Below are 22,403 nucleotides of genomic sequence, written 5' to 3'. Positions count from 1 at the left end.
AAACAAACAAAAAAACACACATAAATTCCTTAGAGGAAAGTCCCTGTAGAAATACAACAATAAAGTCATTATAGAATTTACCAATAAATAGTTTCCCATAAATCAGAAATCTCAGAAATCAGTGGTCAAAGGTTAAGTACTTCCTCTCTTTGGAGAGGGAAGAAAAGTGAAAGTCACTCAGTAGTGTCGAACTCTTTGCGACCCCATGGAATATATAGTCCATGGAATTCTCCAGGCCAAAACACTGGAGTGGGTAGCCTTTCCCTTCTCCAAGGGATCTTCCCAACCCAGGGATTGAACCCACGTCTCCCGCATTGCAGGAGGATTCCTTACCAGCTGAGCTACAAGGGAAACAGTATTAATCCCTTGCCAAATTTGGAATATTTCAATTAAAAAATTTTACAGACCTTATAGAGAACAAGTTTTCAACACCTAGGAAAGACTGAAATTTTAATCCTGCAATCCCTCAATTCCAATTCTAAGTATGTAAATATAAATAAACTCTCATAAACATGTGCAAGAATCTTTACTAAATTGCCAACAGTAGGAAAATGGAAAACAAAATTGTGTATTAGCCCATATAACAGAATACTATAAACCTACATAAATTACTGAAAGGGATTAATATTATTGACATGTATAGGAGTTGAAGATATAATGCTGCCATCAAAAATACAGACTGGAGAATACTACATATGAAATGCTGAGTAATTCTGAAATATTTAAAACCACATTAACTATATTATTATTACTTTTGGGGGGGTTTTCTTTTACTCAGTTTTATACATGTGTGTAATATAAAGACATACACATAAAGCTTGTTGATAAAAGAGCGGTTGTGTGTTTCTGCTCCTCACATTTTTATCTCCAAAATCAACAATTTTCACCCTTTTAGCTGATTTTTTTTGTATATAACACTATATCTCTAAATAACATAGACATACTTGAGCATCTCAATTTATTTACAGTTCATACATTATTGATGTCACAATAATAAAGTTTTTTTTTTTTTTTTACTAATCCCCCTCCATAACCATCACATCACATCCTTCCATTGCTTCTACTCATCAAAAAATTTTATTAGATCTACACTGTGCTTCCCTGGTGGCTCTGATGTAAAGAATCTACCAGCAATGCAGGAGACATGGGTTTGATCCTTGAGTTGGCAAGAACCCCTGGAGAACGAAATGGCAACCCACTCCAGTATTCTTGCCTGGGAAATCCCATGGACAGAGGAGTCTGGTGTCTACAGTCCATGAGATTGCAAAGAATCAGACATGACTTAGTGACTGAAAAACAAGAAAAACAAACAAAAAGGTCTACATTTACCATTTGTATTATTTTTCCTATGTGACTGCTATCATTCAATAGTTATCATATAATTACTTATCTTTTTCTTAAACCTATGTTTTCCCTGAATAACTGTCTTGTTCTTTCTATCTATCAGTAAAATAGCTCCAAAAAATTTGTGAATTATATTACTCTTTTTCTTGCACTAAAATGTATCTGGCATTCCATCAATTTTATCTTCTGAAAGAAATCTTTCTTCTTGGAACTTGTAAAAATAAGGTAGCTAATTATTTTTTTTTACCTGTTGATTTATGATTCAACTATCTTGGGCCTCTTATTTATCATTAAGCCACTTGTCTATCTTTCAACATAATTTTCTGTTGTCTCTTTTCCTGTTCTCTTGCTCATTATGACTTTGTGTTTCTTTTTTTAAAAATCTCTGTATAAGTAATTTTAGTAGAGTTTTAGAAGTAATCTAAAGCAGATGCATGCTATCTATCTGCTACCTTTATACAATGCACAACTTCATTGGAATTTTTAATTTGACTTTAAGCAAATCTGGGAGCTGTAAAAGTTTATTCATGTGGAATTAAGGGTACATGAATATTTCATGCAGTTGTTTTGTAATTTTTAAAAGTAGTTTTAATGCCAAATTTAGGTTTCAGAAATCCTATTAAGATGTTTGATCTATATCATGGAGCTCTTAAATTTTCATAGTGCTGTATTACTACATGATAATAAAAGTTTTAACCTACTTGAAACAATTAGAAAATTCCAAGTGGGAAGATGGACTTCAATTAAAATTCCCAATACAAAATAATTAAGATAGTTGATATTTGCTTTTGTAGTGCTTTGCCCACAAAGGAAGGAAAATCTTTGCCCAAAAATAAATATGAATTTTTCCATAGTGTGCATGGAGAAACTAAGTCATAATCCTACGCTCACATGTATGATGATATTTAAAAAGAGACCTGTTTCCCTTTTCCACAGACCAGGCACCTGACATTTCAAAAGATAAGAAGTATCGCTCAGCTTAAATGAACTCAAAAATATCTCTGCACATGTATTTGAACTCATCTTTTGAAATGTCAGTTTGGGACAAAGTGATATGATTTACTCATTCAGGTACTGGAATATATATTGACAGTCTAAAATTTTTTTAAAAGAATTGAAGAATGTATTTTGAATAATCAAGGAAGTAAACATTTGTGTGACTATTACTTCATTAAAATAGTTATCTATTATTATAATACTTAAAGTTTAAATAGAGGAAAGTTATTGTAGAATTTGTATATTGAGATATTCATATAATTTTCTAAAAATTTTCCTAAAAGTATATCTATTTCATATTCTAGTGACTATTTCACTTGCTGTTTTGTCTACATGTTGAATATAATTCTTTTTATAGAGATTTATTATACAATTGCATATTATTTATCTTGTATTTGTTGAATAAGTTGGAGGTGCAATGGGAGTGGTTTTAAATAACATATCTTTAAAAATTAATGATAAACATGGCATAGCATATGGCTCAACAATTACACTCATGAGCATTTACTCCAAATATGTAAAACTTATTTTCACACAGGAACTTGTACACAAATTTTCACAGCAGCTTTATTTGTCGTGGCCCAAACCTGGAAACTACTCATCTGTCCTTCAATGACTGAATGGTTAAATAAATTGTGGTATATCCATACCACAGAATAATACTAAGCAATCAAAGGGAATGAGCTATTGAAATACTAACAACTTGGATGAATCTCAGGGAAATTATGCCAAATGAACAAATATACCTATTTTATTAATTTTTTATTAATATTTTAAATAATTTTATTAATATTTTTATTAATTTTGATTTAATAAACAAATTCAGTCTTAAGAGTAAAAACTATTGATGAATTCTAAACCCAGGTTTTGATTTGTGATGTATGCTCCTGCTTAGTCCTTTTGGTGAGTCATTTGTTTTCTCAGAGGCCATCGGTACTGACAGTTAAGTCTGTTTTCAATTTTAGCCAAAAAGGCCTGATAGTATCTTTAATGGAATCAACTAGTTTTACTACAAACTATCACAAACATTTCCATATTTACCTTATGTCCTTTTGTCACTTTAAAATAGATAATAATAGGTATTATATCCTCCTAGCTTAATGGTTTTATAAAAGCTTATAAAACTAACATGAAGGAAACGTGAAGGAAAACAGTTACTTCAAAAGTTGGTTCCATTTAGAGTCAATATAACTAGGGAAAGTTCTTGAGGGATTTTTTTTGAGTTATGTTTTTTTCAGAATTGTGGCATAAAATGGACTGAAGAAAATGACTTTGGGAATGTTCTCCTAAGCTGAAAGAATGCCCACCTGAGCTGAAAAAAAAATGGAAGTTTAGGTGCTTGAAAAAGGGAAAGATGAAGCAGAGTGAAAAGAAGGAAGCCAGCAAAATAGACACACAGAAAGCATCTGATGATAAGCATAGCTCTATAGAAATTTTGTGATATTTCAGGCCATAAAAATTTAATACATTGAAGTAAAATACCAATTTTATATTGATTCTGTGAAAAAAATCATTACTTTTCACATATTTTAAGAAAATTAGCTATTCAAAGCCACACATTTTGCAGCACAGTTAGAGTGATGTAGCCAATAGTGAAATAAGTTCAGTTCATTTGCTCGTTATGTCTGACTCTTTGAGACTCCATGGACTGCAGCACACCAGGCTTCCCTGTCCATCAACAACTTCCGGAGTTCACTCAAGCTCATGTCCATTGAGTCGGTGGTGCCATTCAATCATCTCATCCTCTGTCATCCCCTTTTCCTCCCACCTTCAATCTTTCCCAGCATCAGGGTCTTTTCCAATGAGTCAGTTTTTTGCATCAGGTGGCAAAAGTATTGGAGCTTCATCTTCAGCATTAGTCCTTTCAATGAATATTCAGGACTGATTTCCTTTAGGATGGACTGGTTGGATCTCCTTACAGTCCAAGGGACTCTCAAGAGTCTTCGCCAATACCACAGTTCAAAAGCATCAATTCTTTGGTGCTCAGCTTTCTTTCTAGTCCAATTCTCACATCCGTACATGACTACTGGAAAACCATAGCTTTGACTAGACGGACCTTTGTTGGCAAAGTAATGTCTCTGCTTTTTAATATGCTGTCTAAGTTGGTCAACTTTTCTTCCAAGGAGCAAACATCTTTTAATTTCATGGCTGCTGTCACCATCTGCAATGAATTTGGAGCCCCCCAAAATAAAGCCTGTCACTGTTCCCACTGTTTCCCCATCTATTTGCCATGAAGTGATGGGACCAGATGCCATGATCTGTTTTCTGAATGTTGAGCTTTAAGTCAACGTTTTCACTCTTCTCTTTTACTTTCATCAAGAGGCTCTTTAGTTCTTCTTCACTTTTTGCCATAGGGTGGTGTCATCTGTATATAAGGTATTGATCTTTCTCCTGGCAATCTTGATTTCAGCTTGTGCTTCATCCAGCCCAGAATTTCTCATGGTATACTCTGCATATAAGTTAAATCAGCAGGGTGACAAAATACAGCCTTGACATACTCCTTTCCCTATTCGGAACCAGTCTCTTGTTCCATGTCCAGTTCTAACCTTTAATGAAGTAAACCAGGTGGAAAAAAAGAGGAACAGAACTGCAATCAACCAAGTGGGGGCGCCGGAGATTCAATCAGGAAATGCATTGAAACAGCTTATATCATGGAAATTATGCCTTCCAGAATTCTCAGACTACTTGGAAATATTGTGGACATGCCAGAGAATAATTAAATCAAACAAATGATCACCCCTAACTAGAATAGAATAGGGGCAGGGGCTAACTAAAATAACTTTATTATATAATTTATGGTATTGTAGTATAAATTTATTCATTATCACCATCTTTCAATTCTTTTCTATTTGTGTTTCTCCTCTTTTATTTTTTCTTTCTCTGTGTGTGTTCATGTGTGTGTGTGTATAAGTGCATAATACACATTTTCTTCTGGAATGTTTTACTTCAGTTTTTCACTTGTTACATAATAATAAATGCTATTTGTACAAAATACAAAATTAAAAGGTAAAAATTATCTCACCAGTCATATACAAATATCATTAATGGGACATATCTTATCATATTGAAAAAATACTTTGCATATGCCTTTATAATTTCAACTATACTATCTCTTTGATGTACATAGATATTCTTCCAATCATTTAAATGGTTCCATAGTATTTTATTATACAGATGCATTTAGCATTTTTTATCGAACATAAGTATTTTTTATTTTTATACATTAAGAATAACCTTGTTTAATCTTTTATTCTATTTAAATTAATATATTTCCTGAAATTTTAAGAAGTATAATTGTTGAATATAAAGCTACCCAGATTTTAAAGGCCACAGTAAAATTGTGTAACCACCCTATACAAGATATTCTGGATTCACTTCTCACCAGCAGAGTATGAGAGTGAGTACTTGAGATTATCAATACCCATTTTACCTAGGAGCCTCTTCCATGGATAGTCAACAAAAGCCTGGTTGCAAAGGTACCCCTTATTTACTTATGCTGCTGCTGCTGCTGCTGCTGAGTTGCTTCAGTCGTGTCCGACTCTGTGTGACCCCATAGACAGTAGCTCACCAGGCTCCCCCGTCCCTGGGATTCTCCAGGCAAGAACCCTGGAGTGGGTTGCCATTTCCTTCTCCAATGCATGAAAGTGAGAAGTGAAAGTGAAGTCGCTCAGTCATGTCCGACTCTTAGCGACCCCATGGACTGCAGCCCACCAGGCTCCTCTATCCATGGGATTTTCCAGGCAAGAGTATTGGAGTGCGGTGCCATTGCCTTCTCCGTTACTTATGCTATTGAGCAAATATATCAATTTTCCCCCCAGTAAACTATAGCTAGTTATTTATAAAATATGTTCTGAGTGGATTATTATGAATTTCAATTCGGTATCAATATATCAATTCAGTACATGCATTGAATAAAAAACATTTCTCTGAATATGAAAAATAATACAGCTTATTTTTCACATATCAGCAAAGACTTCTGGAGTCCAGAAGGTGATTAGAAAAGTGGAATTTTCAATCTTGTAACTTTCCTGAGCACACCTTTCCTACTTTTTCAGTCCCCGAGAGTCCTTGTTATTTCAGCATCTGTGTCTTCATAAGACGCCAGTTATCCAAGATGCTGGAGGCAATCAGTGTGGCTCCTCGTCAACTTCAGCAGCCCTGGCCTCCCTAGTACACTGCAGTCTGGGTACTTGTAGCACATCAATACAGGGACCTTAGAGAAAAAGCCAACCACCACCAACAATAAGAATTGGTAGCTCTTTGGAATCCCTATAATTTATTTGAATATCTTGTTCCTTATTCTTTATTACAAGACCCTCTGTTAACACTCAAAAATACTGGAAAATTTTCTGTTCTCCATGTTCATTTTTCTATGGGAAAATAATGAGCACTGATTATGATTTGAACCTGTAAAATAAGTGAAGTTTCTGAAGAGTCATGATTTAATGTAGTGCTAAGAAAAGAAATAACACATATTTACACTTTAATAAATTAAAATACTATTAATTCCTTTTAAAAACTAAACACCCAACTGATCATCAAATAGATTTAAATAAAATTAAATTTAACCTTGTTAGATAAAAATTTGGGTCACTAATAGAGAAAAGGGGTTCTAGGACCTTGAAAAATCTTAAAATATAATAAAAATTGCTCTTATGTTAATTAAATTAAAATGTAACATAAAATAATGAATATATTAGCATTAATTTGGTTGTGAACTTCAAGAGATACCATTCATTGCCTAAATATATTTTAATCAAGCTTTATCTTTGGGATCAAAATAACTGACAACAACTGGTAAGATGTGGAAATTTTAACTCATGGCACTGACTCCGTGTGACAAAAATGTAATGTATCAATTTGATAACCATTTGATCAGGGAAAAAAGAGAACTAGGACTTTATATCACCATATATCTATCCTTTTCAGGAATTCATGAATCTGAAAAAGTAACTTTATTAGAGTACCTTATAGTTTCATTAGAGTTTCTAATGTTTCTAAATCTTAGAATTTCATATTTCATGGTAGATTTTAAAAATCTACCATGGGTTAAATTTTACTTTGCCTTTTTTCCCCCTGAATTGTCCAAAGAAACAATATAGCTAAGTGATAAAAATATTTTAAAAATTATGTAAAAAATTGCTAAGATTACATAATATTTTAGGAAACACATTCTTTGGTTTATGAAATTTTGTTTAGATTATTTTTATAAACACTGCTGCTTGTGTTTCCTACAAATTACATGAGCTTCCTGCCATTTGGCAAAGATGGCATATCTCATTCTTGTTATTTTCTTGATTTGGTCCATTCTCTCCACTGTACACATATAAGTTGTATATATGTTTTTCTGTACATGAGACAGTCTTTTTCTCCATGTAGTGCTCATTTAGGATACTTCCTTTCTTGTTTTCTCCTGTTTATCTATCTGACCTATTTGGCTAATTCATTTTAGATTCAAATAAACCTGAAAACTGGAATATTTTTATGTATTAATTGTTTCCATTAACGCAAAATTCTTGGGTAGTCCTCTTTTTTCCCTGATCAAATGGTTATCAAATTGATACGACATTACATTTTTGTCACACGGAGTCAGTGCCATGAGTTAAAATTTCCACATCTTACCAGTTGTTGGATTAGCTAGGTTGCTTACCTCATTCTGTTAGTTTTGACATCATCAACATGAGACGAACATAGGAATGATGGAGTGTTAGTATTAAGTAAAATAATTAATGCAAAACATCACATGATGCTTTATCATAACAAATTATCAGTAAATACTAGCAAGTCTGCTTATTAAAATTGCTTCTGTTGTTGTACCTTGAATGCAGTGAAGATATATTCAGATTTATTAATACATTGAATTTAACTATAGAACCTTCACCTATAGTAACTATAGGCTTCACTAGCTCAGTTGGTAAAAATTCTGCCTGCAATGCAGGAGGTCCCTGTTTGATTCCTGGGTCACGAAGATCCACTGGAGAAGGGATAGTCTACCCACTCCAGTATTCTTGGGCTTCCCTGGTGGCTCAGCTGGAAAAGAATCCACCTACAATGGAGGAGACCTGGGTTCCATCTCTGGGTTGGGAAGATCCCCTGGAGAAGGGGAAGGCTGTTCACTCCAGTATTCTGGCCTGGAGAATTCCATGGACTGTATAGTCCATGGGTCACAAAGTGTCAGATGCGACTTTCACTTTCAGGCAATGCCAAAGAATGCTCAAACTACCGCACAATTGCACTCATCTCACATGCTAGTAAAATGATGCTTAAAATCCTTCAAGCCAGGATTCAGCAATACGTGAACCGTGAACTTCTAGATGTTCAAGCTGGTTTTAGAAAAGGCAGAACAAGAGATCAAATTGCCAACATCTGCTGGATCATCGAAAAAGCAAGAGAGTTCCAGAAAAACATCTATTTCTGCTTTAGTGACTATGCCAAAGTCTTTGCCTGTTTGGATCACAATAAACTGTGGAAAATTCTGAAAGAGATGGGAATACCAGACCACCTGACCTTCCTCTTGAGAAACCTGTATGCAGGTCAGGAAGCAACAGTTAGAACTGGGAACAACAGACTGGTTCTAAATAGGAAAAGGAGTACGTCAAGGCTGTATATTGTCACCCTGCTTATTTAATTTACATGCAGAGTACATCATGAGAAACGCTGGGCTGGATGAAGCACAAGCTGGAATCAAGATTGCCGGGAGAAATATCAATAACCTCAGATAAGCAGATGACACCACCCTTATGGCAGAAAGTAAAGAAGAACTAAAGAGCCTCTTGATGAAAGTGAAAGAGGAGAGTGTAAAAGTTGGCTTAAAGCTCAACATTCAGAAAACGAAGATCATGGCATCTGGTCCCATCACTTCATGGGAAATAGATGGGGAAACAGTGGAAACAGTGCCAGACTTTATTTTTCTGGGCTCCAAAATCATTGCAGATGGTGATTGCAGCCATGAAATTAAAAGACACTTACTCTTTGGAAGGAAAGTTATGACCAACCTAGATAGCATATTGAAAAGCAGAGACATTACTTTGCCAACAAAGGTCCGTCTAGTCAAGGCTATGGTTTTTCCAGTGGTCATGTGTGGATGTGAGAGTTGGACTATAAAGAAAGCTGAACGCCGAAGAATTGATGCTTTTGAACTGTGGTGTTGGAGAAGACTCTTGAGAGTCCCTTGGGCTGCAAGGACATCCAACCAGTCCATCCTAAAGGAGATTAGTCCTGTGTGTTCATTGGAAGGACTGATGTTGAAGCTGAAACTCCAGTACTTTGGCCACATGATGCGAAGAGCTGACTCACTGGAAAAGACCCTGATGCTGGGAAAGATTGAGGGCAGGAGGAAATGGGGATGACAGAGAATAAGATGGTTGGATGGCATCACTGACTCAATGGACATGGGTTTGGGTAGACTTCGGGAGTTGGTGATGGACTGGGAGGCCTGGCGTGCTGCGGTTCATGGGGTCACAAAGAGTCAGACACAACTGATCGACTGAACTGAACTGAACCGAACCATTCAGCATGTCAGATTAAGGTCATTCTGGACATCTTTTTTTTTTTTTTTTCATAAAAGCTTAGAACAAAATCCAGATCCAAGCAGAGATCTGGGTTGACATCAGTTACTTTCACCATTTAGAGGCCATAGCAGTTATCCAGAACAATGAGAAATACAAATATCATTGCCTTTTTTGTGCAAAGCAGTAGTATGAAGTAAAAAGAAAAACACACACACACTAATTTTTATGTAATGCCATCATTCAATGTAAGTATGCCAAGTATTTCTAAGAGAAGAATTCAACACATGGTCAAATATAAGATTTCCTTTGAGATTGAGGCCCAAGACAAAGCACTCTCATTGTCTTTTCTGATTAGCCTTCATTAGACAAAAAAATGGCTTTCATTTCTGTCACTGGGGTTCATGTTACAGCTGTTCATTCTTTCAAAGATATGTAATAAATATTATTAAACAATCATGAGAATGATGGCTGCTATTTAAGGTAGAGAATACAAAGGATTTTGCATTCTGTATTCCCAGCCCCTTAAGGAGAAGATAGCACAATTCCCACCTTAGGGAACAGTGCCCCAGGTTTTCTTTGGCATACCTAGTCTAAACTCTCTTTATCCCAATAAATATATTGAATACTTATAGTTAGATGATTTGTTCCAGTTTTTCATTCAGTAAGTATTGTCACTGTGTTGATTGACATAAAACATAAGCTATGGATACTTGCGGAGAAGGCAATGGCACCCCACTCTGGTACTCTTGCCTGGAAAGTCCCGTGGACGGAGGAGCCTGGTGGGCTGCAGTCCATGGGATCACTAAGAGTCGGGCACGACTGGACAACTTCCCTTTCACTTTTCACTTTCCTGCATTGGAGAAGGAAATGGCAACCCACTCCAGTGTTCTTGCCTGGAGAATCCCAGGGACAGAGGAGTCTGGTGGGCTGCTTTCTATGGGGTCGCACAGAGTCGGACACGACTGAAGCGACTTAGCAGCAGCAACAGCATGGATACTTGGGGGAGGAAAACCAAATCATTTCTTTCTTAGAAGAGAAAACACCAGTCTTGAATGCTTGACTATCCTTGGACACTGAGTAGGGTTTTACACGAGAGATGTGTGTGACGGGAAGAGGTGGGGGAAGTATTAAACATTTTGAGGAGGTGAAACTTCTGTAGAATGGAGTGCCAGATGTAAAAGCAGAGAAGTATGAGACATTTTAGGGAATACTGAATTGAAAATTTTAGTGTAAAATAAAATAGAAAATTTGTTTAAGCTCTTTGGAGTAGAATGTTTTCAAAGAAAGGCTGAAGAAATTTGGTAATTTTGCAGTCAAAGGTAAATAATTGGAGATAGATGAACAGAGTAGTAACAGGAATGCCAAGAATAGAGGAGGAGAAGATAAAGGACAAAGGAAGAGAAGAGAACTTGAAGATCATCTCCAAATCCCTCATTTTACTGGATACAAGTCCTGAAGAAGTAAAACAAGCTCAAAGGCCCATTGAAGTGCCTATGTTTCACACACAGCATTATTATGTGTTCATAGACTTTAGATAACTTCCTTGATAGTCTGTTTGGATATTTTTAAATGGCCCAACTATAAATTTAGTGGGAGGAACTTACATTCTGAATGGTCTTCAAATAAAAACATACACTTTAACTTTGCATCTCACTGTGAAGCTGTTTGCCCAACTGAAAGACTGATTCACTGACATTCCTCTAAATTTGCTTCAATCATTTGGAGCATGTTTTAATAGAAAGAAGCTGCTTTTAGATTTCTGGTGCCAAAGCATTTCAGGGGAAAAAATAATCAAAGATGAGCTTCCACCTCTTTCCAAAATTGCATCACCGCCACTTTATTCTTTCATTTTTATTTCAAATATTTAAACAAAATACAAACGTCATCAGCTAATCATTATGAGAAACTTATTGTGAATACAAACAAGGCACTGGATATTAAAGTTGATGAGCAGACCTGCCTTTTTTGGGTGTGGGTGAAAATCCAGTCTTTATAGTAGTTACTATGCACCAAATTAAATGAGATACCTTTCCTTCTAAAATCATACTTTTTTGTAGAAGTTTTATTTGCAGTCTTTTTTTAATGCTAGTATACTAGAACTGCCCTTCAGATGGACCTCTTTGAAAAAAAATGAATGAGAAAATTGAAGAAAAATAAATAAAGCAAGAGTAGACATAATAGAGATGAAACATGGAAAGTTGATTGTTTTCAACAGTTTTTCTAAATTATTTGTGTCTCAATGCAACAGAACACAAGAAATTAAAATATTTTTAATTTAAAATATCCTGAAATTAATTTCACTGGAATTAATTTCATATATCTGCATATCATATAATTTCTAAAACATAAAACATTCCATCAGTGAGATTGATGAATTAAATCATCACTTCTTAAAGTACGCGGCACATCACAATTTTCAATCGCCAAATTCCTTGACTCCCTGAAATCTCAATCAAAGCTACCTCGTCTGTATTTGGACAGTCTGCCATTTACTTAGAAGAAAACGCTGACTAATTATCTCATTCCAGCCGCCAAAGTATTGAAAGAATAGAGCGGGTCAGTAGCAGTAAGCGGTTAAGGGTGTTAAATAAACTACCCACGGACTCGCACAGCCTAGGAATGCTGGGCGGTGTAACAAGGTTGTTGATGCCACAAGCCTGCGGTGGGCAGCAGGCAGTCGGCCAAACCCACGGCCCCGCTCCTCTGAAGGCTGCCTGCTGAACTGGGGCTGGTTTCCCTTAAGCCTCCCGGGAGCCCGGGTCTTGGCAGGCGTCGTCAGGAGAATTCTTCGCCCTAATTATCCGCGGAGGAAGACGCGCCTCTCCCGAACACCGCTAGGCAACACTCACCGCGGCAGCCTCCAGATTACTTCCCTCCGCGGGTGTGGGACTCCGTTTAAGCAACTCACACTTACAGTAGATTCTCACTGGCGAGGCTGCGAGCAGCCGAGGGAGGGGGAGCCGGGAGGAGGAGGAGGAGGAGGAGGGAAGAGGGTGGTAGGCGCAGAGCGGGAGGCCGAGGAGACGCCAGAGCTCCAGACTCAGCAGGAGCGCGCTGTGGCGGTGCAGTTCCGAGCTCGCCAGCCTGGCCGCGCACACACAGCCTCCTCCCGGAGCCGCGGGATCCTCCGGGCTCCGGGCCGCCGCTGCAGCCGGTCCCTCCCTCGTCAGTGCTCAGCCCGCAGCTATTTCCTTCTGCTGGCGTCTTTGAACTCTCTGGATCTTTTCCTCCGCTCGCCTTGCTTGTCTTTCCCCCACCCTGTTTTTTTCCCCCAACTCCTCTTCCTTTCTCCTTAGCCACCCTGCTATTTTCTCCTCTTTTTATCGAGAATTTCTTCTTAAGATGACTTGTTTTCCTCACCTTCGTCCATTTCAGCCCTGAAGACTGAAAAGGAGCTTTTATCTCCCCTCCCCTCCCTTCAGTGGCATTTCAAAGACCTCCATCCTTAAAAGTCTATAAAGAGGCACAGAACGGGACGCGGGACCTTCTCGACACCCTCGAGTCCAATCCCGAACTGCACTGTCCGCCGTCACTAGTATTTCATTTAACCCCAGTGGAGAGGACGGTGTGGGGCTCCGGAAGCAAACTTCAGCCGTACAAAAAGCCCCGCGGTCCCCGCACTGGGGCGAACCGCGGGCCCGAAGGTGAAGGAGCCTACGGGGAACGGGGAGGAACCACGAGCCTCTCTCACCCCCTCCGCAAGGCGAGAGCCGTGGACTGAGCGGCGCGGGACAGCGGCGGCGGAGGCGGCGAGGACAAGATGCGGGGCTCGGGGCCCCGGGGTGCGGGACGCCTGCGGCTCCCCAGCACCCCTGCGTCCCTGGCCGGCTGCTCCTCCGCACCTCGCAGGGCGCCCCTCTGGACCTGCCTTCTCCTGTGCGCCGCGCTCCGGACCCTCCTGGCCAGCCCCAGCAACGAAGGTAAAGCCGTGGGGGTGGGGACCGCTGCGACCCGGGGCGGAGGGGCGAGGCGGGGCCTGGCCGCGCGGGTCCTGGCGAGCTGGACGCGGCCGCCGAGACCGAAATCGCACCCCTCTTCCGTAACTAACATGGGTCGTCCGCTCTCGCTAGCCTTTTCCCTCCGGTTCTCGGCCGTCTCCACTCGCATTGTTTGACTTTAGCCGCGGAGCGCTCGGCGCGGAACCTGGCTGTGGACCTAGGCTGACTGGGGGGGGGCTGGGAAGTTGGAAGCCAGGAGGATAGAAGGCTTCGAGACCCGCGCCGGGAGGCTGGGTGCGGCTGAGTCCCACTTGAAGCGTGTGGGGAAGTGGCATTTCGGGCTTTAAGGAGTGGGAACTGTTTGAAGCGCAATGACGGGGATCTCGGGAGCGGTGGGGCTTTTAGAAACCGTTATTTGGGGCTGGGGCTGGGGAAAGTGGTGGGGGTGGCTGGATGCTTTTATTTTGGGGTAAAGTGCCTTCTGGGAGCTGTTATTTAGGGCATCGCCAGCTGCTATTCTAGGGTGGGTGGTAAGAGCTTTTATTTCTCGCCGGAGGGGGGATGGAGAAAGACGGACAGCGCCTCACACTGTGGGGGTGTGCCGCACTTTGGGGGTCGTATGATCACCCAGACGAAATGGAAGTCTGGAAGGTGGGATGCCGCGGGAGGCGGAGGGTTCGGGGGAGGGGAGTGTCGCCGCCTTGCACCCGGAGAGGAGGGCCGACAGGGGAGCGGCACCTGCGCCGCTCTCTTGGCTCCCGGATCTAGGCTCAAGCCTCTCCGCTCGCCGCCCTCGGCCTCCGGGTCAGCTCCGCCACATTCACTGTTCTCCCGCGCCCGGACCGCGCAGCCAGCCAAGGTTGGGGCAGCATCTTAGATCCCATGTGGGTTACGAGAAGATGGGGTCTGGGTGGTCAGCTCCATCACGAAAACATCAAAAACCTTCCCACCTTGGCGGGAAGGTTGGGGTTTCGATTTGGAGCCCCGGATGCCTCGAGTGAAGCACAGAACCTTAAAAATTTTCTTCCACTCGTGGGGCAGGGGACGCGGGACCGGAAAGATGAAGCAGCAGCGGCGGAGTCGTGTGTGTCCTCGTGACTTGCACGGGTTGTGTGTTGGCTGTAGGGGAAGGGGCTGAGCTGGTCTCGGAGCGCTGCTAGCTCCCTAGGAACCGTGAGAAAAACAGGAAGGATCAATACTCCTCTCCCCACCCCATGAGCTTCTGTCTTTACCCTCCAAATTTGTTTTTAAAAATCTGATTTAGGGGTTATATGTAGCTCGATCTATCTCTCCATCTATCTATCCGCCTACCTACACATCTGCTTACCTGCCTACAATACCCCATGCTTAACACAAGCAGTCTGCATTTTTAACCTCCCTGGTAAAGTTGAAAAAGTGTTTTCTGAAGTCGTGTCCTTTTTTTAGTATGTTAGAAGTCCGGAGAATTATAACAGGGTTAGGAGTCCTTTTATGAACTGTCTTACTCTATTGAAAGGGGCAACCCGGTTTGGATTTAAAGAGTAATAGTAATATTTTATTCTTTCGTGTGTTCCCATTATGTTTCTTTCTTCTTTTTTTTTCTCCTAGGTATTATGAGGGAAAGGGCATATGCAGAGGTGTAAAGGAGTAGTAGCTCTTGGTTAAGAGAAAGGGAAGAAATGAAGTCTCAGGGAGGGTGGCGCTAAATGGGAATAAGGGTCCAGACTGAAGAGAGAAGAGGCAAAAGGAAATGGAGGGAAGCAGGGAAGTAGAATAGGTCTCCTGTGGTGTTGTAAGAGGACCTGGAGTCTTGAAGACTGGCTGACATCACGGACTTAATACCCACAGGTTGTGCTGTCCTTACCCAGCGAGTGGAACAGTAAAACTTGGGCTTCAGTGAGATGGGGATTGCAGGGGTCTAACCAACAGTGAGTGGTACTCTACCAGCCAGTATTCTGAAGACAGTAGAAATAAAAGCATGTCTGTTGTTTGGGGCACATTTTGTAACTACACTATATTACATAATAATATGTTATGTAATAAATAAAATGTTACAATTTTACATATATATATGTGTATATGTATGTATTTGTATATTTCATCTGCTTCATCCCTTCTCTGCCCAACAGTTTTCTGTTAGTGTTATGCCAGACTTTTTATTAATATGTTCTTTTTGTTTCTCCATGATGCTGCTATGCTAATCAAAGAACAAGAATATAAGATATTTATAACAGCAATTTATTTATTTAAATATTCAGATTGGAGTTTTCAAGTTTGCTTTGGATTGTTTCTGAAAGAACTTTGAAAGAAAGATTTTATGTATGCACTGACGCCTTTAAAAACTTGTTCTATACGTTGCTTTCTGCGACCTATAGATGCTTTGTGACTTCTCAGACTGTAGTGTACATATCCATTATATATGTGTATGTTATGAATGCTCCCGTTATGTGACGAAAAAAATTTCAAGTCAGGTAGAAATAAATGGAAGTTTACTTTTATAATTGGTACTCCAGTCATGTTTAAAATTTAAGTTTGGTTGACATAAATAAGCAAAATTGAACAGAAAAAGTCAAATTTATATCTAGAATCTTGGACTGATATGAAATAAATGTTAAAATATACTGGGTAATAGAAATAAGAGGAAAATTTACTCTTTAGCTTGAACTCTAGGATAAGGTAAATATATCTTTAGTTGTCTTACTACATGTGTTAGGCATGAATACATATGGAAGAAACCTTTGAGCTACAGTATAATACACAAGAGTTTTATTGTAGAATAATGCAGAGGCATATAGAAGGCAAAACATTTCTCTAAGATTGATCAGGCAGGACAAATATTAGCAAGTGTATCAACAAGTGAAAAATTTAATAGATTTAGTAAGTAAAGGAAGCATGTCCACTGTTATGAATATTGGAGGTGGCCCTGAACTTTTTCAGTAACTGCCACTTTTTGCTGTTGGGAGATATATTTGTAAACAAGCATTATTTGACAAGTGCTTTTCGCAGCAGGGATTCTTGGCCAATTACTGCTGAACAGCTCTGCATTGAAAATGATTCACCCACAGTGAATCAAGCTTAATTCATTGAAGCTACAGTTAGTAATGTCCCAGTAAAGTGCTTCTGACAGTTGTCAGCAGTTTGTATTTGAAAAGTCCAGTTTCTTGTCTCTGAATGTTTTGTATGTTTGAGGAAGTGGGATGGAGGGACTCTGAGGGAGAAAAAAAAACACCACATGAGGGGAAAAATTGAGGAGGGGTGCTGAACTGTTTGAAAAACAATCATAAAATTGTAGATGCTTTCAATGGAAATAAAGAAAAGGAAGAAAGTTTGTTTTAGGGTTTTTTCTTGGTTTATAATAGGACCAGGCCCATAAAACGATTGGACGACATAATAGATTTGTAAAACTAAATGGCTTTGTTGTGTGGCCTTGTCATCCGGTTGTAATTCACTTCCTTAGATAAAGAGGCAGGACCCCACAGAAAAACCACAGTAAAATTATTCCCTCACCAGGATGCTACTGAAGGAAAAAAGAGAGCCATTACCCCTGTTTGAATCATAGATTGTTGGAACTAGAAAGGCACCATGTAGAGTTTTGGCTTTTTGTTTTATAAACCTTGAATAGGGAGCAGAAGGTTGGGTCTTGAAATTTTAAGCCTTTTTTTGAGGTAGACAAAGATCTTCTTGGGTGTCAGGGTGACATGTAAGAGGATTTCATATCCTCATATAAGGCGGGGAAAGGGTTGAACAATTTCAGCAGTTCTAATGGTTGTTTTCCTTTGATTGAAACTATTTTTATTATAATATTGTCATTTGTAAATATTATTAGTTCTTTATCTAAGTCCACATAGGATATAGATGGTATGGGAAGAGGATTCTTTTTTTTTTTTTTTATGCTCAGAAACGTGTTAGTTGCCATTATTTATATTATGAACATTCTGCTTTACAAAATGTGATCCTTTGACATTTTCTACATGAAATATCAAAATGAGATGATATAGCTATTTATAGACAAAACAATCCCAAAACATTTGATTAAACATTAGACTTTATTCATTGTTGCTACTGCAGAGAAAATGTCGGTGCTTTAGTTATTTTCACTACACTTTTGTTGATTGACTTGACCACTTGAATCTCCTTTGTTTGGTGTGCTTTTTTTAAGTATTTGCTTGAGTGACCAATTTATTTCTCTTTCATTTTTTTTTTTTTTACCTTTGACTATAAAAATAGGATATGATGTACATGATTGTATTAACTAACAATAGTTATTTTTCCTTTTATGAGTCAAATGTTCTTGTTTTAAAAAATGTGTTCTTAATATCTTAAAGAAAAAATGGCTGTAAAAATTGATTAGTCTTTATACTTTATTTTTTCAATTTAAATTAGCAGATATATTTTATTTTATTAACGAATAACTTGAACTTAAGTTAGCAAAGGTATGTTATCATTCAAAGATGATTATGATATTTTTAATAATCTTAAAATACTTTTACTATAGTTTTCATGAAGCAACAAAATTAACTCAAGTTCCAATATTCAGCCTTGCTTGTAAATCATTAAAAATTGATTGCAGTATTTGTCCTTTTGTTTTCTTTCCAGAAACAGTGATATTAACTATAAAAGCAATATGAGAGCTAAAAATGTAAATTGTTACAATAGAGATTCAGTGATTCTTGCTGTTCTAGTATCTCTGGCGGGTAGGTATTTATCTATAGAGAATAGTTCCTACTGGTATGCTTTACTGGGTAAATGCATATTTAGTTATTTAATCAAAATATATATAATCAGTTGGATAGGTAGTGATTTCTTCAAAGGTGTTATCCTAATCTATTGTATACATAAGCATTCCTAATGGTATTTTTAATTGACATTAAAAAATGTATCATATATTCTATCACAGACTAAATGGTACACTTATGTTTCTATAAATGTGTAAAAAGGTTGCTAAAAAATAGTTTTATTTTTTTAAATAAATAGATTTAATAAATAAGTAAATAAATAGATTTAGAAGTTCATATTTTTATAAAAAGTTTAATAAAATGTAACTTTCAAATAATAAACAAAATAAATTTATTCAGTAAGATATATTTAATATAGGAATGAATAACTGGAGATTCTCTGATCTGTTCATAACATTTTTGAAAGTATTATTATATAGGAATTAGAAAACTGGAAGATTTGATAGTTATTCACTGTGAAAATCTTAACTGAATTGTTGGTTCTATTGAAAATGTTATATCAAAATGTAAATGACCTATTTTTAAGTATTTGTTTTTTAACTTCCAAAATAGCATGAATACTTAGGGGGTCTCCATTTTTCATAGCTTTACTGTTCCTGTTTTAGTTTTGGACTCTCTAGACGTTTGTTTCTTCAGAATTAGTGAAATAGATTTTAAAGTGTTTGAACAAGACAGAAATTGACTTTTGAATAAGAAAAATGTTTTAAGAATTTTAAATCCAAATTTTGGACAACAGCTCATTTTTTTATAATACATTTTGGTAACATATACAAGGTGTTGTAATAGAGAACTTTCCACAGAAATAGTACGATCTGATGTCATAAATTGTACTGGAAATAGCTATTTATAAATCAAACTACAAACAGTGGTACAGGTATTCCTGAATATTAAAATTCAGTTGGAATTTACATTTTTCTTTTGACACTGGAGTTTCATGTGTATAGGTTTTGTTCATTTCCCTCATTCTAATCACATAAAATAAGAAAAGGTTTTAATTTAAAATTTATATTAAAACAGCAATAGAAAACACTTAATTGAATGATTTAAAACATAATTCTAGTCAATGAATCTCATGAGAAATAGAGATTTTAAAATTCCCTTTTAACTTACTTCATTATCATCTTAAAAATTTCTTAGCCTGTATAATGTAATTGTAAAGCAAAAAGTAAATAAAAAGAAATACTGCAAGGTACATAAGTACTGTCTGGTGAAACGGGATTTATGATCTTTCATTTTTTTCTAAAAGTTCAAGTTTGTCGTCTAGTATCTCTAATGAGAATTCCATGTGTTGCAAAGCTATAAAATAAAACTAATTTAGTAAATGCACTACTTGGAGTTTTTGAAAACTCTGTGGCTTAGCATGATGACTTTTATTACCAGCTGCCATTTTTTGTTGGTAAAATTTTAATGATTTTTTTTAATCTTTAGCAATTTAAATAAAACATAGAGAGACCTTTCTGTCATTTAAAACATGCTCAAAAATCCTTTTTAAAAATATGTGCGACTTGTGTTTTTAAGATCTCAATGACAAGCTTTATTCTAGGTTTTTTTTTTTTTTTTTTTACTGTAGATTCCACAACCTTAGTCTCTGATCAGTTTGTATGGTACTTTATTAATATCATCTAAACTATTTCTTAAACTCTTAGAATATACAAAATTTCATTGATCAGAAGTTGACCCTCGGTCATGCATTCCAGTGATTCAATGTCCATGGCTTTATTGCTGTGCATTTATTAAGCAGAGTGCAGGAACTTGGTCTGATAATTGTGGTTTGTGCACATGGATTACCTATGGGGTATGTGGTAAGATTGTGGTGAAGCTTTTCAAAAGAAAGGTAGGGAGGGATGTCAAGATGGTATCACTATGAGCTTGATATTAATAAAAGTACTTGGGCTTTATTTTTTATAACACTAAAAAAGACCATAGTTGCATGCACACACACACACAGACACACAAATATACATTTGATTTTGACATTTGTTTTACTGACTCTGAAGATATAAACCCCAGCCTCATGGAAAAAAGAAATAACTTTGGTTCATTTTATTTCATTCATTTATTTCTCTTTTATTTCTCTGTAAGATCCACAGTTTTGTTGAGTCATTTCAAATACTTGTGGCATTAAACACCCCACAGATGAAATAATTGGGATTAAAGTGTCTGTGATGATTCTAATTCTGTTACAGTTGCTGGACAGTTGCCCAGGCTGTCTTCTTCATCCATCACACACATCTTTGGTTCTAACTAACTGGGCTCCTAACTTTGTTAAGTAAATGATCTTGTTTTTTTTTTTTTAAAAAAAGAAAAATCAAAGAGCCAAAACTGGAGGGTTGAAATGTTTTGCATATGCTTTGTGAGAAAATGTTCCTACTTGGAAACATGTTTCCGGCTAAGTATTGGAAGATTTAGAGAAAATACAGTCTGTTCTTTTACTCAGAGATGGGTAGTGTCTTTTATCTTCTATGATAATTTCACACTCTTATTTTCATCTGTCACATCTCCTTTTTCCCTTTCCCACTCTCTTTATCTTTATCTCATTTTCCTCCTTTCTTTTTTTCTCTCTCCCTCTTTCCTTCCCTCCTCCCCTGTCAGATACTCCATTTATGCAAAGTCAGAGCAAAATAAGGGAGTATTAGCTCATCCATGCCTGTGAGTTCTAATACCTACAAGGAAGTAGGGGTGATCAGACAATATAGTCTTCTGTTAAATAAATCATGGGACACAGTCGTTAATGTTAAAGAGTAGGTTGTAGCAAACCAAGCTGTGTATTTTTTACAGGATTCTTAAGTCAGAAGTACAGGAGTTTAGGTTATCGGTCAGTTTTGTGCTACTGCTACAGTCTATGCGGTTGCAAAGAGTTGGACATGATTAAGCAACTAAAACACACACACACACATACACATACACACAGCTCACTAATTTATTTTGCACTGACTGCCTCTTCCTATTCCAAGATGCTTGTTAATGTCTTTTCTGTGGAAAGACAAACTCAGCAGGTAGACCGGGCTGGCACCAGTTCAGCACAGCAGTCCACAGCAGGCCCTCTCTATGAGCCAAGTTGTAGCTTTTACCCAGAGCCTTGGCCTGTGTGCTGCCTGGACAGGTGCGGCCACTGCCCCATGTTTTGGAAGATGACAGAGGTCTTGCTTCTCTCTCTCAGTGTAGTGATGCTGCCATGAAGTCTCCTAAAGGAGGAACAACCAGCCTTCTGAGAAAAGAGGAAAATACTTGGGAACTGCTGTGTCTGAAGGATTTTAAACATCATATTTGATTTTTCTGGAAGTAGGGGTGGAAGTAGAAACAAAAGAACCATTTAATATTGCACGTTTTCAGTCACCTTTTTTTTTAAATTCATTTTATTCAAGCCTGAAAAAATGAAGCAGAGAAAGGATTAAATGGCATGGAATTACAGAAAAATAAAGGAAAAGATAAAACAAAACCAAACTTCTGGCTTTGAAATCCAAAAAGAAACTAGTTTTGTTTTGAGATTGTGTTTTTTTGTATTTTGTTTGTTGCTTTGGTTTTTTTTTTTGTCCCCCCTCATCTCCATCATTTACCATCTGAATTCGGTGGACACTTATTTTGTTATTATTATCAATTTGTTTTAGTCTCAGTTCATTTATCTGCAGTATGATACTGCTTCACATAATTGTTGTGGAGAGTTGACAGTGATAATTTTCTAATTGGTGAGCAGTACATATGTGCAAGTTGTGGGAATGTGGCTGGTTAGAATGCTGCAGAGTCCATATATGTTAATGCTTTTCTTGCCAGGTAAGCGGTAGAATATAGGGAACATCTGGAGCAGCAGTTTAGTGGATTTAAGTTTATACTATATGAGGAATCATCCTTAAGGAAAGGAGTACAAAAAATGTTAGTTCTGCAAGTGTAGCAGAAATATG

The 22,403-nt window shown here is 37.6% G+C and overlaps 1 protein-coding gene across 13 annotated transcripts in view; it reads left to right on the top strand.

Moving 5' to 3' along the window:
* Positions 1–12,873: 12,873 nt before the first annotated feature.
* EPHA5 (EPH receptor A5) overlaps positions 12,874–22,403 on the top strand; it is a 408,104-nt gene continuing 398,574 nt past the window's right edge. For 12 of the 13 annotated variants that reach the window (XM_005208053.5, XM_010806168.4, XM_059887773.1 and 9 more), the window contains exon 1: positions 12,874–13,771. In XM_005208053.5, coding sequence (XP_005208110.1) covers positions 13,612–13,771 — 160 coding nt within the window. In that variant the 5' untranslated portion in view covers positions 12,874–13,611. Of the gene's footprint in view, positions 13,772–18,047; positions 18,463–22,403 lie in introns of those variants that run through there. The other variant, XM_024993585.2, reaches the window with a different exon arrangement.

The sequence above is a fragment of the Bos taurus genome, chromosome 6, assembly GCF_002263795.3.
Source record: "Bos taurus isolate L1 Dominette 01449 registration number 42190680 breed Hereford chromosome 6, ARS-UCD2.0, whole genome shotgun sequence".
Classification (NCBI taxonomy): Eukaryota; Metazoa; Chordata; class Mammalia; order Artiodactyla; family Bovidae; genus Bos; species Bos taurus.
This window is presented reverse-complemented; position numbering and strand designations above follow the sequence as displayed.